At 51.7% G+C, this 27,230-nt stretch overlaps 1 protein-coding gene across 3 annotated transcripts in view; it reads left to right on the top strand.

The window, feature by feature from the left end:
- The first annotated feature begins 1,884 nt into the window (after positions 1-1,884).
- Positions 1,885-27,230, top strand: part of ACTN1 (actinin alpha 1) — a 92,970-nt gene continuing 67,624 nt past the window's right edge. For 2 of the 3 annotated variants that reach the window (XM_054691231.1, XM_054691237.1), the window contains exon 1: positions 1,885-2,155. In XM_054691231.1, the coding sequence (XP_054547206.1) occupies positions 2,051-2,155 (105 nt within the window). In that variant the 5' untranslated portion in view covers positions 1,885-2,050. The remainder of the gene's footprint in view (positions 2,156-27,230) is intronic. The other variant, XM_054691229.1, reaches the window with a different exon arrangement.

Below are 27,230 nucleotides of genomic sequence, written 5' to 3'. Positions count from 1 at the left end.
TATCTCCTTGCATTATATTTTGTTTCTGGGTCTGTTTCTGGGTCTGTCTCTGGGCTGAGCGTGAGCAGGGATTGTGGCTTTTTCTTATATACACATAATATCTAGCACATCCCTGACACACAGATGATGCTTAGCAGATATTTATTGAGTGAATGAATGGAGACAGCACCATCATTATTACCCTCTATGTTAGGTTTAGAGCCATAGTTTAGAAGTGGTTATAAAATAGTTCATAAATCTGCTGTCTCTGTGGCTCAGCAGCAGGGCTTCCTCAGCCAGGGACTTGTGGCAGGCACAGTGCTGACTGGTAACACTTGCACGTAAGTGTGGGGTTGACTAATGATGCCCGCAGGACAGCACCAGGGATCTCTGCCTACAGCCGCAGCCAGTTCTTCTGGGAGTCAGGCACTTTCTTCATCTTTTCCAAGTGTGGCCTTCAAGTGCTCTAATGCATGGCCCTTCCTGCTGGTGAACTCCTTCCTCTAATTCCTTCACTCACCTCTGGACTGACATCCTTGCATTTTTGCACCTGACTCAGCCCTCCAGTCTACACATAAATAAGCACCGTTAAGTGCATCACTTAGTAGAGATACACCCGCTGCTGTTTCCCAGCCCTGGGGTCCCTCAGTGTTGCCCACTAGGTCCTGTCAGTGCTGGAGCTGTCCCTTTCGAGCTTCCTCTTACTAGGGTGGAGGAAGGAAGCCCAGGCAGGTACGAAGAAGTTCTAGGTATTTAGTCCATCCTGCTCTCCTTCCTCCAATAACAATAAGGCTTTGTTTGTCAGGCATAAGGTTACAAGGTTGGCCTGTAGGGTCCTGAGAACCTGCTCAATACCTTTTCAAGCTCAGCTCTTTGAGTCTCAGTTTCCCCATCTGTCAAGTGCGTGTGTTGGGGAGAGGACCTGGACGGAGGATCCCTCGGGGTCCGCTCTACCACTTTTCAGATCGCTGCCCTGCAGCATGAGGGTGGCTCCGGAGCCGGTGGGGCCCGGCAGAGGATCCTGGGAGGGCAGCGCTGCCACCCGGGAGGCACCGCGACGCAGAGGTCCCCTAAGCCCGAGGACCGGCCGGAAAGGACCCTGCGGGGAGGCGGGAACGCCCCGTGGCGTCTGAGCACCCCGGGCCGGCAAACCTGGCTTCCGGAGGGCAGGGGTCTGTCGGGTCAGCAGGGCCGGGCGGGGCGGGGCGGGGTGGGGCGAGGCGCGGCGGGGGGAGCGGTGGAGTCAGGAAATTCCTTTCCTTTCCGGCATTCCCCGCCCCCTTTCCATGGATGCCGGCCTCTCTGGACCCTGGGAAAAGAAACATGAAATGCTTTTTGGGTTTCCTGGCCTCTCTTCTCCAGCCCCCGCCCGCCCGGGGTTTGCAGCGCGCGCGGGAGCGCAGCAGCGCCGGCGCGCGCGGGTTCGGGGCCTTCCCGCGGGCCGGGGACCGCGTCCAGCCTCCGAGGGCGCCTCGGGCTCCCGAGCGCGCTGCCGCTGCGTCCCCGAGCTCGGAGAGGCGCCCCCGGCTCCGGTCCGGCTCAGCGCGCGCTGGTGTCACATGAGCCGCGGGGGAGTGGGAACCCGGGGAGTGGGCGGGGGCGTACGCGCCGGGAGGGGGCCTCCGGGTCCACCTATTTGCGCCAGGGCCCGGCTGATGGATGCCAGGAATTCCCAATGAGAGGCGGTGGGGGGAAGTTTGGGCAACTCGGCCTGGCCAATGGAGAACCTCGGGAGGGCTCTGCCCCTTCCCCCCGCCCCCGCCCGCCGCGGCGCCCGCAGCGCGCGTGTCTCCCGGCTCAGAGTGCGTGGAGCTCGGGTCCGAGCGCGGCTTCCGAGGCAGGCTGTGCGCGAGTCCCGCTGCCGCCGCCGCTCCAAGCCGCCCTCGCCAGCAGCGCTGCGGCGGAACCGGGCGCAGGGGAGCGAGCCCGGCGCCGCCAACCCAGCCCAACCCGGAGCGACTCCCTCCCCACGCCCGGGCAGCAGCAGCAGCAGCAGCAGCAGCAGCAGCCACCTCCGCCGCCCGGAGAGAAGCTGGAGAAAGGAACCAGCCCCTAGCTCGCGCGCACCATCATGGACCATTATGACTCCCAGCAAACCAACGACTACATGCAGCCCGAAGAGGACTGGGATCGAGACCTGCTCCTGGACCCGGCCTGGGAGAAGCAGCAGAGAAAGGTCAGCAGCCGCCCCGGCCCGCCGCAGCCCCGAGCCCCAGCGCGCAGCGCCCGCCGCGCTCCGGGCTCCCGGCTCCGGGACGGGTCCCGGCGCTCACGAGCGGGGGCGGGGGTGCGCGGGGCTGTGAGGTGTGGTGTTGGGTTACAGCGAAGGAGTAGGAGGGGGAGCGCCCCTGCCCCAGAGCCGGCGAACGAGGAGCGGGAGCTCGGGGAGGTGGGGTCGCCAGGGGCGGGTGATCCAGGCCACCCGGCTGCTGCCGCTCCATCCCGCGTGGCCCGGCGCGGGGGCGGTGCTCTGGCGGCTGGGGCTGAGCCCCCCGGCCGGGTGCCTGCTGCTTCGGATCGATTTTCCCTGCCTTCCCCGCCTCCTGAGTGCCTCTCCATATGGCGCGCGGTGGCGGCGCAGCGCTGGGCTGGATACCTGGAGGGGGCGAGCTGCCCGGGACTCTGCGCTGCCCGGGCCTAGGCGGCCGGCCGGGGGACAGCGGGCGCCGGAGGGGCTAGCGGCCGTCTCCGGGGCGGTCTGGAGGTGGCCCAGCTGCAGGGGGCTTAGGAAACCGGGAGACCCCGGCGGGCTCTCCAGCCAACCATGTGGGGGCGGGGTCAGGACGGCAAAAGGTTTTAGGGCTCAACTCAGTAGGTTGGCAGCTGGGAGCCCACCCGGGCTCCTGTCTGCGCCCGGCCCTCGGATCTGCGCTCATTCCAGGGAGAAGGCGAATTTAGGCAACTTGATCTGAGTTGAGGGGCTTTGGGGCACGGAGATGTCTCCGGGGACATTTGGGGGTCAGTCGCTGGGAATCTCGCCTAACATTCGAGTCGTGCTCCGGGCGCCCTGTCAGACCGGGTGTGCGATCGGCCACCGAGGCTGGACTAAGAGTGGGCAGCTGGGCGTAGTGGCCAGTAGCAGAAAGAGGTCAGCAAGCACTGCCGGGGGTGGGGAGGGTGCCCCAACCCTGCCTCTGCTTGCTGCTGGCGCGGTGAGCTCTTGCCCGGGGCGGCCACGTACCCTGCACAGCCCCGGTGCCCCCTCCCCCGCTGCTCGCCTCCATCCGGTGCCTCCTCATCGCACCCCCCTCCTGCGCTGATCTGGGAATGGGGTGGGGGCAGGATGGCGCGTCCCTCTGGATAGTGCGGTTAGGGCTGGGCTTGAGGGAGAACGCTCATGTCCAAAAATGGTAACATTCATTCCCTTTTTTAAACTTAAAAGGGGGGGAGTTTAGGGAGCCGACTGAAGTTTTTTTTTTTTTCAGCCAAAGGCATCCTGTATTAGCTCACTCAGGAATCCTAAGCCCCAAATCGGCGCCCTTTTACTCACTTCATCAGACAAGCAGAGGTAATTTAAAACACACACACAAAAGGCTTCCTCAAAGCCGGGCGACCTGAACTCCCCCCAGCCCCTCGGCTTCTGCTGGGCCAAGCCCTACTCAGCGACATGGGGAGGTCCCTTGGCTCTTTGAACCGACTTCTTTGCAATGAGGCAGTTAAATACCCTCCCCCTCTTCCTGTCGCCCCCTCAGGGACAGCTGGGGGAGGAACCGTGACAGCCCCCTACTCTCATGCAGGCTTGTTCCCTGAGACAGCTGGGCTGTTGGTGCAGCTGAGAATTTAGTGGGTAAATTGGAGATTTCCATGGGGGTAAGGTAGGGGAGGGACTCTTTCAATTTCAGGTGAAGCCTTCTAGGGAATAGATTTTAGGTTGGGCAGGAAGGATGTGAGTAGGGTGTTGGATATTTTGGGAATTTCCATGGGGAGAAGAAGAGGAGAAATCCCTGTTTTCCCAAGCACCTATCCTGTGCCTCTTAGGAACAGGAATGACAGGGCTGTCTAAGAATTGGGAATTAGGTCCTTTAAGGATTCTGGAGCTAAGTCTCGGGCCTGATATTCTTGTCTCTCAAGCACCGAACGTTGAACTTTCACATAATATTCAGTATTTTCAAATGAATGAATGAATGAATGAATGAAATGTGTTTGGGTAGGGGCAAAATGTAGTCTTTCTCTCTCTCATAAAACTCTGACCGGGGTGATGGTGGGTTTGACCAAGGCTCTGGGTAGCCAGGAGGGAATAGTGTCATCTGGGAAACTTGGTCCACTTGAAGGCCCCCCCCAACAGTTCCAGGAGCTGGTATTGGCTGAGGTGTGCCGGCCACTGTTCTGATCTCGCACATATATGGTTTTAGCTGTTATTCCGAACTGCTTTGTGAGCCAGTCTCACATGAGCAGGAGGAAATGAGGGGCAGAGGGGGAAGTAACTAGCCAAGTCCCAGGCTGGTGTGTGTTGGGGCTGGGATCCAGCTATGTTCTGGGCAGGCAGCTTCCCCTCTCCACTGGCTGGTGAGGGAGACAGGAAAGCTGGACGAGGCATCCAGAGCCTGCAGGGAACTCTGGGCCAGTGCTCTGGTGGGACTGATGGAGGTGGGGCACCAGCTCTGGGTCTGACTTGGAAAATCTGCTTTAAGTGTTTTTCCCCCCTGCCATTAATTCTTTATATTACCATGCATGGACTCAGTTTCCTTGTCTGCACATTACATCTAGTTTTCAACCAGGCATAGGAACAAGTATTATTACTTGTGGATGGTTAGACTTAAAATTGTTGCTTTTATTTTTTAAAGATTTATTTATTTATGCATACAAGAACCAGGGTACAGGCCAGATGCGTGGGAGGGTGAGAGGATTCACCAGACACAGAGCGGGGAACAGAACAGGCAGACTGACTGGAATAGACTGCTGAGGGGAGCAGCGGGAGAGACAGGAGAGGTCTGCCCTGCCATGTGGGTATCTCTCAGGCCTGCCAGGATCAAACCCATGCTGCAGAGGCTGCGGACAACTTCACAGCACTGTGCTCAACCACCTGTGCCCCTAGGAGGCCCTTAAACGTGTTGCTTTTGATACTCTTCTTGCTGATTGGGCTGAATGGGGTCAGGGCTCACACTTGGACAGAGGCTGATCAATTGAGATAGAGGCAGGATAATGAGTGGGAAGGGAGACAGGGGGTGGGGCAGTGGGGGGGAAGCAGCAATTTTTAGAGCAAATGCAGCCAAGGCTGTTTGTGAGACTTTAGACAAGTCATTTCACTTCTCTGAGCTTTCATTGGATTTTTCAGTAAACACTTTTTGAGCCCCTAGTCTATGCTTGCCAGGTGCTGTACCAGGTACTGAGACTGGAGCACTCAATGAGAGAGACCAGGTCCCTGTTCTTATGTATCTATTGTTTTCCCTGTGAATGGGACTTTCCTTTTCTGTTGACCCCCAGGGCTCTCACTGAGATCAGATGAATTACGACTTCTGTGGTGACCAGAGGCCTGATGCAGATGTAGGCAGAAGTCTGTGCAGGCAGCAGGCATGACTCAAGGTCTGCTTTGGGTTGGCTGGGGCTTGTCCCTTCTTTAAAGAATGCCTCTACAAAGTTCACTGGGCTGGACTCTGCCTGCAGACACACAATACAGTGGATTAGAGGCTTTTACTTGTATTCACAATCTTCCTGGCCTTTGAGGTTAAGCTCCAAAGCCACCTTTTCTGGGGGCTGCAGGTCTGAACACCCATGTTTTTAGACCTGGACTCCAACTTATTCCCTCTTGTGGTTCTCACCACGCTCAGTGCATGTAGGTGCACTGGGGCAGGCAGACTGGAGAGAGCACTTTCAGGCTTGTGACCTTTGGCAAGTTACTTAACCTCTCTCAGCTTCCAGTTCCTTATTTATGAAAGAAGTTAATACCCTCCCTATTGGGTTGATGGGAGGAGATGGGTAAAATGACAGCTTCTGTTAAATTTTATTCTCTGCCTTCTTAAATCCTGGAGGCTGCTAGAATGTGTATTCCCAGGTGCCAGCCTGTTTTGTTTTTTTTTTTCTCTTTTTTTCTTTAATATATATAGGAAGTTAATATTTGTTAAGCTCATAGATGTTGAAACGGAGGCGGCCCTGGCAGGTGAGTGATGGTGGTTGTGAATAGGCTGGTGGCCTGACTCTGCACCCACGTCAGGTGGGAGGGAAGACAGGCTGCCTTGCTTACACTTGCTTCTTTGGTGAGACCATCAGAGCAAGCAAGCCCACCTGTCAAGGTGGAGGCCTGCAAAGAGGGGAGGGGCTGATGAAGGGGGTATGTACCAGGGAGGAGGAGTCTGTCTGTCTACCCTGAAGGTTAGAGCTCCTGAAGCCAGTGATGCCTGGTGGAAACACCTGAGGGGAGAATTGACCTTAGTCTGTATCCCTTACCCTTACCGTTCTGCACTCCTGCCTGTTTCACCCTGTGCCAGTGTCCGCGGGGCAGGCTCCTGCCTGCCATGGCCCCTCCTGATCCCTTGTGCAGGGTCAGGCCTGTACTAGGTGGTCAAGAAATGATGAATAATTGGGCTAATGGCATCAGGCATGGTTCCAACTCAGGGCTGGGTTTGGAGGAAAAACGAAATGTTTTACATTCCATATAAACCATCCCTTCCTGGGTGACTACACCCCAGCTCTGGCCTCTGCAGATAGTCCTGTTCTGTGCACACTGGGTTCAAGTCTGTGCATACTGGGTTCAAGTCTTGGCCCCCCACTAACTTGCTGTGTGATGCTGGGTGAGTCATTTATCTGTTCTGTGCCTAGTGGTGCCAATGGGATCACCGTTCCTGCCTGATATGGTTGAGTGGAAGTTTAAGCCAAATAATGAACTTAGCATAGCATCTAGCATATACTAAGTACTTAGTAAATGTTAATTATCTTAAGGAACCAAAGTCTGTGTTTCTTTACCCAGTAGACTTGGAGATAAGATGGCAGTACATAGAACTACCTGTGAAGGGGCCCAGGTTGGCTAGGAGTGTAAGGGAGTTGTGTTGCCCTTGACCTCTGACCCTGAAGTCAGCTCTGGCTCATTGGATGTCTCTTGACTCCTGGTTACTCAATCTCTTTATTTATATGACATACAAGCCCTTGCTGGTCCTTCCTCTGTTTCCTAGGTGTTGAGGATAAAGAGATGAAATTAAAATGCTTAAAAACTTTGTCGGCTTATTACAGAAAAGGTCCAAGACCTCAAAGTGTGAATTTCCCTTAGAAGAGACCACCCCGGGGATCTTCAGGCCCCACCATTAGATTAGCTGAGCACTATCTTTGGGCCCTGCCCACACCTTCGAGTAGCTTACCCAGCCCAGCTTTACTCCAGGTACTTCCCATGTGAGTGCTGAGCACAGGTGAGAACAGGTATCGCACTGGTTGGCAAAGTGATTGACAGAGCTTGAAGAAGAGATAGACGGGCTCTGGAGCCGGTGGTGGAGGCTGGCTGGCCAGGACCGGGCAGGTGGAAGCTGCTTCTGGCTGCCAACAAAGCTTCCCTAAGTCAGAGATGTGAGAAGGCTGGAGCCATTGAGAAACAGACTTTCCAGGTTTGAGGCCTGGTAGGACCTTGAAGAGCTGTTGGGGTCCCTGGAGCTGGAGTAAGAGGCTACAGTCTCCTGTAGGTCCATGGTCCCCAGTCTTTTCAAAAGGAGAAGGGGGACACTCATTTCCTGAGATCTGACTTCTTGGGGTGGGGGTTGGAGACTCTTCCTTGTGGGGTAGTTCTGAGTGTGACAAAGTCAAGCCCAATGGGTGTCCTGGAGTTTGGGGCTTTGTGGTTGAAAGTTCGACCTCCCCTTTCCACTTTCAGAGGAAGGTTGAGGACTGGCACCTGGCCAGTGGCCACAAACTATAAACCTGGCTTGAGGACTTGTCACACCAGACCTGGTGCCTCCTGTGGTTCTTGAGCCAGGGTGTGGCAGCCCGAGCCTGAGACCTGACCTAGTCACAGAGCCGCTACTGTGTGTCTCTAGGGAAGCACTGGCATCTGCCTCACCTTCTAGAGTGTAATCGTAGTCGAAGTACACTGACTTCTCTTGGTTGAGTTAATCAGTGAATGCTAATTGAACCCCTATTAGGTATCAGATGCTCTACCCATGTGGAGCTGTGGAAATCACAGTTTAAATGGAGTGGGAGATCATACCAGGCTGAGCCAATAACAGCCAGAGGTGTGACCAAGATAAATGCCAAGGTCATTGTGGAGCAGGAGCCAGCACTGCATCCTGGGTGAAGGGCTGGTGGGATTTGACCTGCATCTCAAAGTTAGACAGGGTTTGGAGGTTCTGCGAAGCCTCCCCTTTCCCTGGTGGTTAGGTCCACCTGAGCTGCCCCCATGCGTTTTCCTGGGACCTGATGGGTGACCAGTGGGTTTTGGGCCTAGGCATATCTCCCCCCAGCCCTGCTTTTATCCCCTAAGTGTGGTCAGTGGGCCATATGGGTGCAGGAAAGTGGTCTATGGGCCTGGCTTGAGTTACCAAGGACACTGGAGGCATCCCAGTGCCCACCAATGGGAGACGGTTTTGGACAGTTCAAGAGGCCACAGACAGAGTAGAGCCCTTTAGTCCTGGCGAATCTGGATCAGCCCTGATGGGGCTCATGGTTTAGCCCTCTGTTCTGTCCCCATCAGCCGAGGCACCAGCGTCTTACAAAGTACTAATTGTCCAAACCTGACCCTGACTGAGGCAGGACTCTTGGGAGTAGTCAGGGCAGGACACCCAGCAAACCAGGGCTCAGACACATGCAGGAAGCCCACCTTCCTTCAGGCTTTCTCACTGGCTCCCAGTCTGAGCCTCAAGCTCCCCAAACCTTTCCTCTCTGCAGGTGGGGGTTAATGTGTGGAAAGGCTCACCAGGCTCACTCTGCCCTGCCTGGCCAGCTCTCTCTCCCTACATGGCCCTGTGGGGATTTGGGGGCGAGATCTGGATGTGCAGAGCACTGCAATCTCCAATCTCATGTAGGGGTGCATAGGCCCCAAAGCCATGTGGGCAGAGGTCATGACCCCAACCTGCTGCTTCCATGCACCACAGCGAGCCACCCCAAATGGCGCCATCTGTTGTGGAGATGGGTGGCAGCCGCAGGCCTTGCCCAGTTACAGCTCTCTCCAGACAAGTGGGCAAAAGCTATGGCGGTTTCTGGCAGCCTGGGCAGGGTTATCTTCCTGGACTAGAGCCAGGACCAGGGCTGAATTTTTCCTTTTTTAAGTAAAAAAACTTTCCCATCATAATCACAGTGGCTCACTCTTCTTGAGCATGCGCATCAGGTCCTGTGTAAAGACTGCATATGTGAGCATGCCTCGCCTGTGAGGTGGTGCTACTGTTAACCCCATTTCACAGACAACTGCCTCAGAAGAGCTCCGTGACTTTTCCTAGATCACATGGTCAGTGGGGGCTGGGGTCTCAAACGAGTCAGGTGTCTCCGGTGTCTCCACTCCTTGCTGCTTTGCTCTGCTACTTTGAAAACATGCTTGCGTATCTAGGAACACTTAACCAAAGACAAACATGTAAGACCAAGCCCAGTGATGAAAACATTCTGAAATTAGTGGTGATGGTTGCACAACCTTGTGAATATCCCCGATCCACTGAATCGCATGCCTCCGACAGGAAACTCCTAAGGTATAGCAGTTACACCTCAATTAATAAATATCTCAGAACATGCTAAAGAATATAAAGAAGAAAGGGGTGATTACCTGCAGCCCCCCTCTCAGAGGTCAGCACTTTCACAGGGGTTTCTGAGACCGTCTGCCCTCTTCCCTCTACCTCTCATATGAGTGTCTACCTTTTCTGCTAGCTCACTGTTTACTCTAGGGTCAGGGACTTGGGTTCAAGGTGAGCGAGTGGAGCTTACAGGAGGAAAGCAATCAAGCAGGACAGCTTTTATGAAAAGCATAATGTGGCCCCTTTCCTTGGAAGTTGCTTTAGATCAAAGCGTTGGCAAACAGAAGGCTGGGGGGGGGTGGGGCACGGTGGGGTTTGCCTTCCTCATTCCCCCAAGGCAGAGTCCTTGGGGGAAATTTCTGCTGGACCTGTGTCTATGAACCCTTTAGACCTCGAATTGCTTCTCACCTTCTGCCACCCCTGGGTTAACAGGGTAGGGTCCAAGGCATGGGGCAGGGGAGGCCAGGGTCCTCTCCCAGGCCCAGCTGCCCCCGCTAAGAGGTTGCCTAGCAATAGTGGGAAAGGTGACTTAGCCTGCTACAGAGGCGGGAGGAGAATAAAAGGCAGGCGGGGATGGGTATCAGCAGAAGAAGCAGAGGATGCTGTTACCCTGGAAACTGCCTCCTTGGTCTTAAGCTACAGGGGGCTACTTTTGGACTAGGATCTGCTCTTCATTGAGAGGTGGTGGGGTGCTGTCCAGGGCTGTCACCCAGAGGGCCAGGGGATGAGAGGCAGAAGCCCTGCTTGCACATGGCGTGTGTGTGAGACATGTTCTTTTGGCAGCCTCATTTCACATTCACGACAGCCTTGGAGGGTGTGTGGGATGATCACACTCGATAGATGAAGAACTTGAGCTTAGAGATAAAATAACATGTTCACAGCCACATGGGTAGAAAGGGCTGGGAATGGGGTGCTTGTACCCTTGGTCTCTAAAGGGAACATTTCATTTTGGTTTATAACATGTCACAAGCTCCAGATCTGGGAGGTAATGTAAATACTGTCTCCATCCTGGGAGGGGAAGAGCAGATGAGAAAAGGCTGGAAAGGAGAGTTATCTGTTTATATCAAACAACCGAGCAGCCAGCATGTGTTAAGAATGTCATGGTTCCCCCACACAAGTAAGACTAGTGGCTTACGCTGATTGCAGTTTGCACCACTCTCCGAGGGTCAGACAACCTTCTGAGGAAGGCACTGTTACTTTCCTTTAGGGAAATTGAGGTTCAGAAGGGTTAACTAACTTGCCCAAGATTGATGAGCCAGTAAACCAGGTTATGGATGAACTCAGGAAGCTCGACTTCAGAACTTGCCTGTTCCCCAGCAGTATAGACACATCCTTTGCTAGGATGGAGTTGTTTTAATTGAGACGCAGGGAGGTAAGACTTATATAAATGAATAAGGAAGGATTCACTCAATCTGGTGTATAATCAAGGACTCATTATATGATTCATGATTTTTAACACTTATGTGTTCACCTGTGGTTTTCTGTCCGTTAGTCATGATAAGCAAACTTGTGAGGACATATTCCCATTTTGTGGGCAGGGAAAGTGAGTCTCACAGGTCACGTGGTTTTCCCAGGATTCCCTCCCCCAGCCTGAATGGGGTGGAGTTGGATTTGAATCCAGGTCTTTGACTAGAGGTTCTGAGAGGGTCAGGGAATGGGCCTGGGCCTTTCTGATTTTCCTCTTCTTTCTTGAAAAGGTAGTGGAGGATTCTGGTTGTATTTCTGAAAACTTTTCAGTAGAAAGAATGGCTGCCTGGACTCAGGAGGCCTGAGCCGGTGGCCCCATGTGGTCCTGTGGCCTGTCCCAGTACTGACTCCAGCTTCTGGGTCCTGTTTGCCTGCTTGAAGATTCACCTAGTCCTCCCTTCACTGTGGCCTGGTTCCTTCATCTGTCCTTTCCTTTCCCTTTGCTTAGTCACCAGCGGAACCTAACAGGCTTTGAACCAGGTAGCCGAGCCTCAGTGTTTATTTTGGTTTTAAAAGCCTGTGCACACGAGCCACACAAAGTTGGCGACTCTTATTTTGCCCCGAAACTGTTAAGAAAGCTGGTGAGGGGGGCCTCCCTGGTGGCGCAAGGGGTTAAGACGCAACCTGTGAAGCAATCCGCAGCCACTGCAGCATGAGTTTCATCCCTGGCCAGGGAGCAACCCACATGGGGCAGCAGACCTCTCCTGACTCGCCCGCTGCTCCCCTCAGCAGTGTACTTCGATCAATCTGCCTGTTCTGTTCCTCACTCTGTCTCTGGTGAATCCTCTTACCACCACCCCCTCACCTCTGGCCTGTACCCCAGTTCTTGTATGCATAAATAAATAGATCTTTATTAAAAAAAAGAAAAAAAAGAAAGCTGGTGAGGGAAACTGGGGGCTTAGGTTGGGTAAGCAGTTTGGGCTTTCAGTTCTGTGGGCCAGGCCAGAGGACAGCCCCCAGGGAGGAACTGTCCTTCCTGACCCCCAACTTTGAACCTTGGGGCCAAGGATTTAAATCAAAGGCCCCAAATGGTTCAGCTGAAGGTAGAAAAGTGATCTTTGAAAGGGGGAAGGGAGACTTTCTGAAGAGCTGTGTCTTCTCTACCTTGTTTTTCCTGTTTTGTGGTGCTTGGGGCTCTGGTCACAGGGCCTGTGATTTGAGGCCAGGCCAGGGCTTGCAGGGAAGCATTTTTATGGGCCTGAAGATTTATTTTTTTAAAAGCCATCTGTAAAGCTGATTATAACTGATGGGAGTAGAATGGAGTAGTGCTGAGCTCTATTTTCAAATCATCTGTAGGTGAGATGACACCAGAGGAGGGAGCTTCAGGGTGGGTGGCCTCCTCCAGGCGGGTCTCCTAATGGAACTTGGCTTTCCAGCTTGGAAGAGAGGCTGGCCCTGCATGTGGGTGGGAGGGGGGCCTATTACAGTCAGACTATCTTTGCTCCTTATTTCCCATGTGGAAGTCTCCACATGGAATGGCCTGTGGTTTGGGGATGGAGAAAGAAGTGCAGATTTCAGTTCTTCCAGATCCCAACATCAGAGAATAGGATCCCTACCACCCCACTTTGCCCAGCTGGAGGACACACTGCTACCAGGTCTGCGAGTGGGTGTGGGTCTGTGTCGCCGTGAACACGGCCACATGTGTGTGTCCCTGGCACTGAGAAGCCCCTCTGTTGTTTTTGGCTGCTGCCTTGATTTTGGCAGAGAAACAGCTCCTTTTAAACACCGCAGACATCCTCCAGATAATGTGTAATGGCACTTTCCAGTAGAGTTCCCGATATTTCGGAAGGGCCTTTCTTTCCAGGAACCCAAAGTGCTTTTCCAGACTTGGCCCTGGAAACTGGGAGATGGAGGAGGGGTGGCTCATGAATCCTGCTTTCCCGGAGCAGGGGAAACAGGGCCAGACCCCTGGTTTCCTGCCCTTCGTCCTGGACACTGGCTGGGTCTGTCTGGAGGTATCTCTGCATGCATGAAGCCCGGAGATCTCTATTTAGGAAGATGGATAATTTTTCAAACTTAAGCTCCAATGAAAGCCACCTGTCTTTGTTTAAGTGAAGCAGTAGTAAATTTAGATGCTCATTGTGTATAATTAGTTTTATCTTTTTTTTTTAAATAATAAATTTTATTTTTATATTCCCCATACAATTGCAACCCCCCCATTTTGACCCCAATCCCTCCCCTCCCACCCCCCACCCTGTATAATTAGTTTTAAAAAATGAAGGATTGCCACACTGAGGTCTGTTGAGTGGGCCTGCTTGGCACAGGCAGTGAGGCCATAGTGGGGCCCAAGGATGTCTGGCTGGGGATCTGCCCCCAATTCTCTTTCCCTGGAAGCTACTGATTCAGGGAAAACCCAGCTTAGGCCCACCTTGTGGTCCTGGAATGTGGAGTTGAATGTCTCCTCCCAACCCTCCTGCATGAACTAATCTGGTCCTGTGCTGTGCGCAGGGCACGTTTGTAAGTGTTTCAGAGACATGAGTTCACTGAATGATTACAACATCCTTATGAGATGGTTCAGCTGTCAGGGAGAGATGTCGAAAGGCCTGCAAAGGTGCAGGCGGTTATAGCTGTTATTTCTAGGTCTTCTGCTCTTGCGGCTGGTTCACAAGGTCCACGCGCATTGCAGAGAGAGCAGAGGTCCTGGCCTTCTCCTCAGTCCCTCATCAAAATGAATCATTGCCTATTTATTCTGGTGTTTTCATTCCTAAGTGTACATTTATATGGTTCTGCCAGTGACGAGTCTGCATTTTTGCACCTGTTTAAACTGTATGTGAACAGTGTGATACCCAAGGTGTTGCTGGGAACACTGCCCTTCTGCTCACACCTCTCCCGTGCCCTGGAGTCTTTTTGGAGGTGGGAGAGGTGGAGGACTAGGAGGACTTGCCCAGGTCACACAGCTGCTCACAGGTGACAGGTGGGACTGGGAGCCTGACTTCCTGCTCTGTGGGTGGCTCTGTTCTACTCAGCTCTGCAGCCTGCTGCAGTTCAAAGACTCGCTGGTATTTGATGAGGGAGGGCAGGAGTTAGTCTGTTTCTTCTTTTCTTTCCTCCCACACATGTTTTTGGTACCTCGTTCCCTCCCCTGGGGGCACCTGCATCTTTACCTGCTGCCTGCTTCCCTGGGCACTGAGAGTTGGATTCTTAGAGAGTCAGGTTCTCAGGGACTCACACTGCTTCGCCCTTTTCCCAAGGTAGTAGTTATGCTTTTGTTGTTCCTTGATTAAGCAAATATGTAATGATAGATAGTGGCTGTGGATTTGGGAGCACTTCTAAGTGAGTTCATGGATTTATATTTTATATTTCACAGTGGCATCTTGTAACATTAGGAAGAGTCGTTCTCTGCATGATGAGGTTTGTTCTGCACGTAGTTTTTGAAGAGGCCAGAGGTGGGGAGCCACGGTTGATCCCCTCTTGGCTGGGTCCTGGGGGACAGCTGGTGGGATTCCAGTCTGTCTCCCTGTCTCTGACTGGTTTCCTGCCCTTTTCCTTTTTCTCTGGCTCTGGGCCACTCTGTCACTGTGTTGCTCACTTAGCGCCTGGGTAGAGGATGGGCTGGAGAGAGCTGGAAAGGACAGACGTGTTGAGAGCCTCTTGGCAGCCCTTACCCCACTTGCTTTGGGCACTGTTGTAAAATTCTTGGCTCTGAGGACATTTGGAGAGTTCTCAGGGGACGTCGCTAATCTACGACTGGCTTGAATAATTGAAGGTGGGCATGTGGGGGCTTCTGGGATCCCCCAGGTGAGGGTCTCATCTGGGACCCCTCGAGGCTGTGCCACTGGGACCCAGACATGCAGACCAACTTCACCCAGAGCCTGGAAGCCTAGAAGGATCAGTGTGATTTGTATATTAGGGCAGTGGTTGTCAAACTTGAACATGTATAAAAATCACCTGAAGAGTTTGTGGAAATTGATTGCTGGGCCTCATTCTTAGAGTTTATATAGTTCTGGGGGTGGGGATTGAGAATTGCATTTTTTTTTAAAGATTTATTTATTTATTTATACAAGCACTGGGTACAGTCAGAAGTGCGGGAGGGTGAGAGAATTCACCAGAGCCAGAGCAGGGAGCAGAGCAGGCAGAAGGACCGAAGTACACTGCTGAGGGGAGCAGCGGGCGGCAGGAGAGGTCTGCGTGCCATGCGGGACCCTCCTCCGGTGGCCGGGGAGCAGCTGGGGATCGAACTGGCGCTGCAGAGGCCGCGGGCAGCTTCACAACCCAGCGCTCAACCACTGCGCCACCCGGGAGGCCCTAGAATTGCATTTTTAACAAGTGGGAGGGCGTATCAAAGTTTCCTGCAGAGGAGGAGAGGATATAGGCAGGGGAGACAAATTAGGGCCATTTTTGCAATCTTTAGAGAGCTAGACTGACTTTGCTTATATTTTACCTAGCACCTTCTCTGCCTCCCTCCAACTAAGTAAAAGCTGTTTTTTTTCTGCCTTCTGGAGGTGCAGGCTTAGGAAGGGAGATGCTCCTGCACCTGAGTAAGGGTAAGGGTGGTTGTCTCGGAGGGGATATGTCATCCACCGTCCAGCAGGAGATACCTGACAGGTGCTGAGATGCTGATGGCCTTGGTCCAGGCCGTCCCAGAGATGGGGCTGAATCCTGGACTCAGGGCAGGGTCCAGGCTACTCCCTGGACTGGAGTCAGGAGGAGGCCAGAGGACAGGTTGCCAGTCTTAGATTCTTGCTTGATAACCCCTCCCCAAATATGCAATTTGTGGGTGGTTGGGGATCCAGTGTATCTCACTCCCGATCCCACCCTCCCTCTTAAACAATCTAACTGTTCTGGCCAGTGTCCCACTTCAGAGTCCTCTCCCAAAACACTCATTGTGCTGACAGGTCCCTCCGTTCCCTGCCCTTATTGCATTTGACTGGGGCCCCTACTTCAGAAAATCTTAGGGAGTTTCTGGTCTTCTTGTGTGGGCGTGGGGCCTCAAAGGAACTAAAACCTGGGCCTTGGTTTTCCTTCTCCTTCCAGGCCCAGGGCTGAGCTTCTCTCTTGAGTATTGGATGTTAGCAGCTGCTGGTTTTAACCACAGCATCCCAGGCATGTGGACCCAGACAACTTCCAAACCCTCCAGCTCGTCAGGAGGCAGGTAGATCACCTGCTAGCTGGGATCTTAGCAGGTGGCTTTTAGGAGAGAAGTAGGTGTGGAGACATCTATCAGGCCAGAGAGCTGCTTGTCCTGTCTTCACCAAGCAGAAAGGACTGTGGTGCATTATGTATTGGGGTCCTGGGAGGTCTGACAGCTGGTCTTAGGGTTGTCTGTGGCTACTGTGGATACTGGACTTGTTATAGCTGATCCTCATCTATAAAATGAGGGGCTGGCTTACAGGAAGATGATACTCTGTTGTAAATGCCACATGTGAATAATCACATGGAGAGGGTCTCTGGCATCTGGGTCAACTCCAGCATTCTGTGTTTCTGTCTTCTTGGGGAGCGCATGTCACTGAGCAGAGTCAAGCACTTCTTGAGGTGACCTTGAAGAAGCTAACCTCTGCTAATGCACACTCTTTAGGACTCTTCTCTGTGTCCTCAGCCTTCGAGAATTTGCTGTGGCCCTCTAGGGAGGGTGTGGGAGGGGCCAGGTGAAGGAGCTTCCTTTATGGACTCTGAAGTTCTTTGTGTATCTTGGGCCTTTATTCTGGAAATACCTGCTTGGGGTGTGACCAAATGGGAAGCCAGGTGGTTTTAGAGGGAAGAGTCAGAGAGGCCTTGTTTGGAGTTGGTGATGGGCCCCTTAGCTCTGCCTTCTAGCCTGGATACTCCAGGTGTGATCTGGGGGTGGGGTTGCTTATAGGTTCTTCAGGAGGAGTGGGAAGGGCACTAATGCCCCCTGCAAGGTGTATTGTCCATAATTGGGCCATTGTGTAGGCTTGGCTGACCCACAGGTCTGGTATGAGGGAGGCAGTCTGCCTGTGGGCTGGGTAGGTAGAAGATATTCCAGCAGGAACCAGGTAGCAAGGATTTCAGCTTGGCACCTGCCCAAGGGATTGGTATCAATAGGCAGCCTGACTCCCAGAACCTGGTTCTGTTTCTTTTCTCCCTTGTAGCAGTTTGAAGAAGTCAAATCATAGTATGTCTGAGGCAGAAGGGACCTAGACTCTCACGTGAGAAGAGACTGGGTTCCATAGTGGTGAACTGAATTCGTCCAAGGATACACAGCCATGAGTTCATTCCTGTGGGGCTGGTTTTGGTAAGACCTTTTCATTCTGGGCACATAGAAATCATCTTGTGTAGTCATTCTTGCAGGTGGGCTCCCGAATACCTGCTGATGGACGGACAGGGAGCCTCTGTGCTCCGAGGCAGATGACGCTGCTGGGATCTGGCTAAGTGTGTGGGTGGTCAAGTTCAGGTGAATTTCACATATGCTGGCAGCTATGCTCTGCCAGATTGGAGGTGGTGATGGACAGGCATGACTTTGTAGACTGCTCTTACTCTAGAATGTTCTGCCACTGACTCCTGAATTTGCAGTGGAGAAGGGGAATGAGAAATGAGCCATAGGGACAAGTGGTGGTGCTGCTTGTGGTCCTGGTCTTGAGAGTTAACAGCTTCCGCTTACCGCCCAGCCCTGTGCTCAGGCCATTACATGCATATACAGTTATCATAACCGCCGATGGAGTACAGGTCCTGTTACCCTCTCATTTCCATTTTACAGAAGAAATTGAGATGTAGTGAGATTAAAGATAGGCATACCTTGTTTTATTGTGTTTACTTTATTGTACTTTGCAATTTTGTTTTTTACAAATCAATGATTTCTGGCAACTCTGCAAATCTACAGGTTCTTTTTTTTTTTTTTTAAGATTTATATTATTTATACAAGTACTGGTACAGTCAGAAGTGCGGGAGGGTGAGAGAATTCACCAGAACCAGAACGGGGAACAGAACAGGCAGACTGACTAAATACACTGCTGAGGGGAGCAGCGGGCGGCAGGAGAGGTCTGCGTGCCATGTGGGACCCTCGCCGGTGGCTGGGGATCGAACTGGCGCTGCAGAGGCTGCGGGCAGCTCCACAGCCCAGCGCTCAACTGCTGTGCCACCAGGGGAGGCCCCTACAGGTTCTATTTTTTGACAGCATGTGCTCACTTTGTATCTCTGTCACTTTTCATTGTAGTAGGTACATTTTTTTTCTTTTTGGCATAAGCCTATTGCACACTTAATAGAGTATAGTATAGTGTAAGCATAACTTTCATATGCCCTGGGAAACCAAAAAATTTCGGTGACTCAATTCATGGCAACATTTCCTTTATTGCGGTGGCCTGGAATGGAACCTGCAGTATCTCTGAGGTATGCTTGTAATTTGCCCCAAACCATGCAGCTCTTGCTTGGGAGTCTGTCCTTCAAACCCAGGACTGCCTGGCCAGAGCCCACACTCCCCACCACTGCCCTGGCAGCCTTGATTGGAGAAGGGAAGCCCCTGACAGGGTAGGAGCTGGGTCTCCACCCTCCCTGGGCCCCAAATACCTCTCTTCTGACGCAGCGCATTCCTGAGGAGCCAGGAAGTGGCTGTCTCTCTGATCCCTGATGCTACAGGTCCCAGCACTGTTTGGAGCAGTGGAGATGGTGCGGGGGAGGGGCTCAGGGTCAGAGCGCAACTTTTTGTCCCCCGGTCATATTCTTTGCCCTCCTTTCTTCCCCATGCCTATCCTTTCCCTCTTGCCCTCGGTGGCACCCTAGCCATTGGCCACACACAAGCATGGTCTTGGGGATGAAGCTGTATGGGGCCTTGCCTCTGAGGAGGAGTGGCTTCCTTACCTTCCTGAGAATCTGGGGTTCTGGCCATGCCTCTTCTGGTTTCCCCTTCCAGACACTGTCCGTGTTGGGTCATTCCTGTGTCTGTGGAGATCCTCAGGCCTCCGTCCTCTGAACCAGCCACAGGCACGTCTCTTCCTCTTTGTTGCAGACTTTGGCTGGTTGTTTCACACACATGAGCTTACTTCATTCCCGCAACATGATAAGAGGTGTTAGCCCTATTTAAAGGTGAGGGGATCAAAACCTGAGAAAAGGCGCTGAGGCTAGTGTATGGCTGACCAAGGTTCACGCCCAGGCCTGTGAGGCTAGTGTGCCACACCTCCCAATGCCCAGAGTGAGCAGAAAGGGGTGACTGACTCAAAAAAAAAACAAAACCAGTATCTACAAACATCAACACAAAACACTTCCCAGCCTGGCTACGGCGTCTCTGGTCTTACAGGCTCGTGGGCACCTCTTACCCATTAGGCTGTGGCCAGGGTATTGCTCACAAAAGCTCAGGCAAGTGGACACCATGATGTAAGGACAATAGCAGCCATTCTGAGTCTTTCCCTTGTATCTGGCCCCACCTCTATGGTTTTCTTTTCAAAGAGAGTTTCAGTGGCTGTTATCACCTGTACCTATTAACAGGCTGCAGGAGCCTAGTTAATAAGAACAACACTCCAATATTTATACCCACTAACCCTGCTAATGCTTACTGTGTGGCACTGCCCTTGGCTTTTTACATAGGCACAGGGACAAGGACTGTCCATATACAACCTCATACAATCCTCAAAATCACTGTGAGCGGAGCATGAGTATCCTCTTTGCTAGCTGGGGCCCAGAGGCCCTGCAGCTAGTAAGTGGCAGAGCCATGATCCCTTGAGGTCAGCCTTCATGAGGCTTTTATTTCTATCCACAAAGCCTGCCTCCCACCCAGGGCCAAATAGGGTCTAGGAGAAGTTGTAATGATACAATGAAGGCTGTTTGGATCCTGCCCTTAGAAGGAGAGCTGCCTTTAATTTGCAGGGATCCCAACACAGTTCTGTGGGGGTGTGTGAAGTTGATAGTGGCCCACCCTGGGCTTCTTGCAGTCACTGGTGGTGGGGGAGGTTGCAAGTGGAGGTGGAATAGGCAGGGCTGGCAAGACAAGCCCAGGAGACACAGAACGGGAAGCCTCTTATTAGCTCTTTGTTCCTTTGGGAAGGTCGGCAAGTGTCGTTAGGTGTGTTTAGTTGTCAGGGAGGGATAGGATAGCAAATAAGAATTTAATAAGTTTATCAGTTCATGTTTGGAAGGATATTTCTTTATTCTCTCTTTACCCATGATGCCTGACACGTGGTAGACATACAAGGAATGTTGATTGCATGAATGAATGAATTTTAAGATACTTATTATGGAAACTTCAAGCACAGGGGTAGAATAATGACTCCCCATATACCCATTACCCAGCTTCGGCAATTAGCAATGGAAGCTTGCCTGTCATATTTAGCTATGAGGATTATTTTGCAGTGAGGTTAGCATGCTAGTGTGAACTGCTAGGAACTTCTCAAGTGAATAAAAGACCAGCAGGGATGAAATGATACAATAGAACTAATAAAAGCTCACCCTTCTGCTGACACTGTGCCATGCACATTGCAGGTACTCACCTGTGGGTTTGAACTGATGGCGCTGGATAGTCAGGTGGTATTGGGCTGCAGCCCCAGGGTAGGAGGAAAGTGAAGAGTGAGTTCAGTCAGATGCATGAGATGCTCAGGTATGTACCCTGGCGCTGAAGGTAATACAGCCCACAACAGCTCACCCCCTGAAGCTAACTCATATGTGCTATAGGTCATCTCCTCCCCCATATACATTTCCAATGTTTATGAAATATACATTTCAATATGTAAATTCAATGTATGTACAGATACAATGCAGATGAAATACACATTTCATATAGTTAACACTTCAAATTTATGAGACCGTATAAAGAAGAGTAAAACACCCATGTGCTCACCACCCAGATTTAACAGATGTTAAGTACTCACCCTGTCCAGATTGGGGCCAGGTGCCTCTGCCTCTGAAGAGGCCAGTGGGAGAGAAACCCATGAACTGACATTTCCCTTCATGTTCAAAGGTAGTGACTGGAACCCAGGAAGGTCCCAGCCAACCTTGGAGGAAACAGATAAGGCTTCCTGGAGGAGGTTTTCATGTGTGTTAAAAATTTAGACTACGTGAGAGTGAGTCAGGAGGGGGCTGTTGGGGTGGGTGGGGAAGGATGGGGTGGAGGGCCAGGTGCAGAGCGTGGCCAGAGGCATGAGCGGTGAGTGTCAAGTGCTGGGAAGTGGTGAGTGGGAGAGGAGTGTGAAGGAGTGGCCGGGGCTGCTGGAGAGACAGGCCTCGGGGGTGACTGTGTACTGGGTGAGTCAGCGGAGGAACAAGCTCAGGGCAGTGGTAGGCTCTGGGCTTGTCCTGAGTCCTCAGCGCAGTGGTCTGAACTGGACAGCACATATTGGGAGGGTTGGAGACCTATGGAATCCGGGTAAAGGTGAATTCCGGAATAGTTGCAGGAAGCTGGCTCCTCAGAGACGGCCCTGGGCTGTCTCTAGAAGAGGGTCTGTGCTGAAATTGCTGAGTGGGCTAGGCCCGGGGCCGGGGACACGAAGGACTCAGGAGCAGTTGTATGCACATGGAGTTTACCTCAGACATTTCTAATAGTCCAACTTTCCAGAGAAGGAATAAACTGTTAGGTTTCGAGTTTCCTGGTCTTGAGTGTGCTCAGGTAGGTTGGAGGTGTTGAAGCAGGAGTAGGAGGGTGGAGGGAGGAGGACTCTGCCTCATGTGGCTGTCAAGAAGGCCCCTTCTTGTTCGGAACACTAAGGATTGAGGCTGAGCGAGGGACCTGAGGGCCCTGATACCCCAAGGAAGGCGGCTGTGGAGGAGGTGCTGGCCCGTTGCCATGGGAACCATCTCTGCTGTGGTTTTCCAGTTTGAGGATGGCCTGGAAGGGAATGAGCTCACTCCACCTGCAGGGTGATGAGTCAGCCCAGCCTTGGAAGTCCTGCTTTCTCTCCAGGGCTAGGCAGGAAGTTGAGCAGCAGACCCTGCCCCTCTGGCAGCCCTTGAGGTCCTGACTCCAGTGAAGGCAGGATGAACCTCTAGTCCAGTTGACCAGACCTTGGTCTTCAGCAGAGGTTGGACCCTCCTATCTGCTTGGCTCATATGGACCGGGCACCAGCTTTAGCTGGATCTGGGCCTTGAATTCCCATGCCTGGATGGATGCTGAGGATGTGTATGCTGAGGGATTTGAAGGAGAAGTGTGGGCTGTTTGTGAATGCCCTTGGTCAGGTGTGGGGTGGTTTCTGGGGTGGTTTCTGGGATTTGATAGGACACTGGAAGGCTGAGGGGTTACTTGTTTGCCATTCAGGTCCTAGGCATTTGGAGGTCAGAGGTCATGGTTCCTGGCTCCTGCTCCCTTTCCCCATGTATCCAGGTGCCCAGTCATTCTGTGAGGGGGTGCTCAGAAAATGTCCACTGACTGACAGGGGGCGGTAAGACTCTCAAACAGCTGTGATTTCAGGGCATGAGGCATTGTCCCAAGACCCTAAGAAATCCAGACTCCCCCACTGAGTTCCAGTCCCTCAGGATCCAGATGGGGACTTGTAGCCTACACCTTCCCTGCCAGTGTGGCAGTGCGGGAGCTGACATTGGAAAGGCCAGGGGAGCTCTGCTTTGTTTCTAGTGTCTACCTCGCCTGCTTACTTCACCCACATGGGCCTCTGTTTCACTCTGAGAAGATAAACATCTTCAGGGGGTAAAAATGACCATTTTAACCCTTTCACCTAAACACAACTATATTTTCAGAAACCTGTTTTTGTTTTTATTCTCACATGCACATTATTTTGATGGAGTAATCATGGTGTACATATAATTTAGTTCTGCATTTTTCTTCCCCACTTGGCATTGTAGCAAGGACTTTTTTTTTTCCCACATAGCTACAGTCTTTATGTTCCTTCCCTGGAAAGGGAGATCCAAGCATAGAGTTTGCTTTATGAATGTATATTTATTTGTAACTTCTTGCTCTTTCCAAAAAGTATTTGAGGAGAACACATTAAAAGCCTTACATAGGTGGCGCGGGGGTTAAAGACACAGTGCTAGCAAGCTATCGCCAGCCACTGCAGCTTGAGTTGGATCTCTGACCCGCCAGGGAATAACCCACATGGCGCAGCAGACCTCTCCTGTCTTGCCCACTGCTCCCCTCAGCAGTGTATTTCAGTGGATCTTCCTGTTCTGCTCCCCACTCTCTCTGGTGAATCCTTTCACCCTGTCCGCCCTGCACTTCTGGCCTACACCTCAGATCTTTTATGCATAAATAAATAAATCTTAAAAAAAAAGCCTTCCATAGAACAGTTTTAGATTAAAGTTGGAAGAAAGATGAGTTTTGTCAGAGCAGGGATGAGGTAACTGAGAAAACAATGATGAAAGAGGTTAGTTTTTGTAAGTCAACACTAACCTTAGTTTTGAACTTCCAGACAGCCAAAACAAAAGGAGAAATTGGAATTGTCACAGGTTTATTTCCTAATAAAAGGAAGTATATACCAGTTCAAGGGAAAGAGACAGTTTTTTGTAAACTCCAAGTGCCAAGGGCATTTCCATTTTAGGAAAACAATGTGGTGGATGATGTTGTCAGTATTAGTTTCATGGAAAACACAGACTTTTTTGTATATTGGGTCTTAAATCAACCCCCAGTAGAGCCAAAGGCTTGGTGTTAAATCACACTGTGGAAGGCATTTCTGTGGGGAGCTGAATAATGAAATCTCCTTCTACTGTTTCTAGAGGTTCAACCCGGGTGAGGCTGAGGCCCTTGCAGATGAGATGTGTTTCAAAGTTTCCTGCCTCCCTTGCTGCAGTTGTCTGACAGGAGCTGGAGAGTGGTGTGTGTGGGTTCCCAGGCCCATGTTTTGAGGTTTTCTGAGGACTTTACTAAGAAGAGAGCTGTTTGCTTCAGGTGCTGGGCATGTGAGAGCCAAAGCTGCCATTTTGTTAGGAAAAGGAGAATTTGACCCATCTCACCTTTCCAGAAGAAGGTAGATGCCCTCTTGGATCTGCTCTGTTTCTCAATGAGGCACAGGACTGAGATAGTTGAGGAAATAATTATGGGCCAGGTAGACTTGGGCCTGGGCCTTCACCAGCTGCTTCCCTCCCTTTAATTCTCCCGTGATGGGACATTTTCATGGTTTCCAATTTGGGGCCATCATGGATAATATCTGTAAATATCCCTTTCATGTGGACATTTCTCGGGTAACATTCAGGAGTTTGAGTTAATGGGGCAAAGGAGAAGATAATTTCTATTTGTCCTTTGGCATATTAATCGGTTGCCTTTAAGACCGGCCAGCTTAATTGCCACCGGCAAAACACCATCTTTTTCCCCCTCTAATTACATAGGAAAGTAATGTTTATTGTGGAAAATTTGGAAAGCACAGCAAAGTAGGAAAAATAAGAATTGTCTGAAATTCTATCACCCCAGGCCAGGAGAGCTGTGGTTTGTGGAGCTGCTGCAGGGACGCAGTTGTTTGTTGTCAGGATTTGAGCTGGGCCTGGCCTCCTTGGTAGTGGCTGCTCTGGTGCCCTCTTAGTGGCGTACCCAATTTTCCTCTGATCCACAGTATCTTCTCAGCCACTGACCTCTCTCTCTGTATGGGCTTTCATTTCTACATTTCCGAAGACCCGTAATATTTGCTAATATTTTAGCAAACTTAGCAACTTGCTAATATTTTAATCTAGTGCAGGAAAACTGTCTGGATTTAAATATTCGGGGGAGGGGGAAATGTGAAATATTCTTACCTAGTAGCAACTTATCAGATTCCTCAATGGCTGCCACACCCCAGACTAGACCTATGGGGCAGGGGCACGGCTGATGGGCGGCAGTGGGAGAAATGGTCAAGAAGTGGAATCTGGGTCTCAGAAGATTGTGCCCTGACCTGGCTTCTGACCACATTCCCCAAGTTCCTGTCTGTGTGTGGGACTTGTTGGGAGAGCCAGGCTATGTGGTGACATGGAAGGGAAGTGCAAGAAGTCATAAATGAGAACCTAAACCTGTCGTCTCTGCACCCGACTCTCACTTCCCTTGCTTCACTTCTCTGAACCAAACATCCCGTGGTCCAGGTGACACTCTGATCTACCTGCCCCACCTCCCTCTTCAGGAGGAAGCTTCCAGGTTGGAAGAGACCACTTCTGTGCCGGTGGGGCTCTTGGTGAACTCTTGCCTGGGTCGCTGGCTCTGGGCTGAGGGAGGCTGGCACCCTGGACCCGAGTGTTACTTCTCACAGGGTAGCTCCACTTTCACCTGAGCACATACATGCCTGATTGAATTTCCCAGACCCTGGGGTGTGAAGGAGAAACAGATCTGCTCCTGGAATAACTTGACTTCAAGCAGGGAAGGAGGCCTCTTTGCTCAGGAATGCCAAGAGCTGACCAGGGTTTCTTTGGTGGCTTCATATGCCAAAATGGATGAATATGTTTGAGCAGCTGGTGCTGTGCATCCCTGAGTGACACACCCGGCTGGCTCTGCCAAGTTCATTATGTAGGAGGTGATACTCCGAAGTGTCCATTCATGGACAGCGCCGGCCCTCCTTTGAGTTGGGTGGAATTTGGGCAGGGGGACCATAACTGGAGGTCCACTGGCATCTTTTGGGAAGAGATAGTGCTTAGATGATGACATCTGATTGCAACCCTCAGGCTCCTAGATGTGCTCCCTGAACATGCTTGATGTCCGCGATGCTGAGTGCGCTAAGGCCCGTCCATTTGACACAGCTGGCAACACTTTTCCAATGTCCAAAGGTTGTGGATGATCAGCATTTTTTTTTTTGTTTTTTTGTTTTGTTTTTTTTTTGATAATCAGTACTTTGGAACCATGGGATTCATCAGAGGGGATGTTTCCTTGGGGGAGGTGCGGGGAAAGCTCCAGGCTGTCTCAGCTGCTGTTCGGGTGGTTTGGGTAAAGCGCTCCTGTTGGGGATTCCTGGCACTCCAGCATGTGGCCATGTGGACAGGCTGGGGTTGATTTATTCTGTCTGGTTTGTTAGACACAACCCTTTTTGCCTCTCCCTACCCAGAAAACCCCAATGAACTATAAAGGCTGGTCCAATTAAGATTCGTGGTAATTGGGAGGGAGAGAGGGATCCTGAGTGGATGCAATGGTGTGTGCTTTGCTCTGTGAAAGAGAAGTGCCCTTGCCAGGGGGAGTGTAACAAATTAAGGACCTACCTACACCCACCCCAGGTGACATAGCATTCCTGTATGTGTTCTGGTTCCTCTGGGTATATCTACCCTCTGCCGCCCACATGGAGAGCCTCACTTCCAAACCATGTTCCCTAAAGGATGGTCAGTGGGCCACCTGGGGTTCATGTAAAAGTTGTAGGCTCCCTGACCTTGCCCAGACCTGCTGAACCAAATGCTCTGGGCTCAGAGCCTAGGAATCTGCATTTCTGCCAGATCTTTACAATCTCCTTTATCTTTTTCAATAAAACTGAAGAACTCCGTGACCCGGAGGATATTATTGGTTTGGTCTGAATGGTAGGAGTTTAGCTAAACAAACTAAACTGCTTCACTCTTATTGACTTTGTCTAGGACATTGTCTTTATCTCTTTCAAAGCTGCTTTGTCTCTTTGTAAACTTACAAATTCATTAGCCTCCCCACCCCTATGCCTAAACATGAACCAGGTCTCTCATCTGGACCCTGGACCCGCATTACTGAGAGGAAAAGTAAAGAAAGGAAAGAAAATCAAATCTGTTCTGGCTTGCTGACTGTAGACTGCTTTTGACGTTACAGCAGGAGGGCCAGTTGTTTATCTGCAAGGCTGCGCTGAAGCGATACTGCAGCAGCAATTGTAGAGGTCACGCTTTACTCATCCTGGACATTGGCTATATGTCAGATGTGTCAGAGAAGTGGTCCACCTTGTCCACCCACCCTTCACAATCTGCCCAGTGGGCCCTCCCTTGCCACACAGCACAAACATCTGTGTCCTTCAGTGACCTGCCAGCTCTGTTGTTTGGTTTCCTGTGGAGAGAGGGTTCTGTATCCTGCCTCGCCCGGCTCCCCTCCCTGTCCCACCTTAGTGACCTCTGATCCTCCAGTTACCATTGAGCCAGATTCTGACTGTGGCAGTTGTCTGGGTTCTAGCATTCATCCAAACAGCGTGACAGCAGGAGTTTGGGTTGGCTCTGGACTATGGGAACGCCTCCTCATTGTCTTGATACTGGGGGTCTGCCAGCAGCAATGGGGTTTATTGGCTCAGGCTCAGACTGTCCCTTTGACACAGGGGCCAGCAATGAGAAGTCTAGAAGGCCTGTAGGACTCAGTTTAATGGGCAGTTCCCTAAGGACTTCATACCTGTGGTTTCCCTTTGGGGGCTCTAGGTCAGAACACCCTCTAGCTGCCTCTTT

The sequence above is a fragment of the Talpa occidentalis genome, unplaced genomic scaffold (assembly GCF_014898055.3).
Source record: "Talpa occidentalis isolate TD23 unplaced genomic scaffold, MPIMG_talOcc4v2.1 talOcc4.11, whole genome shotgun sequence".
NCBI lineage: Eukaryota > Metazoa > Chordata > Mammalia > Eulipotyphla > Talpidae > Talpa > Talpa occidentalis.
Note: the sequence above shows the minus strand (reverse complement) of the source record. Positions and strands in the feature narration are given on the sequence as shown.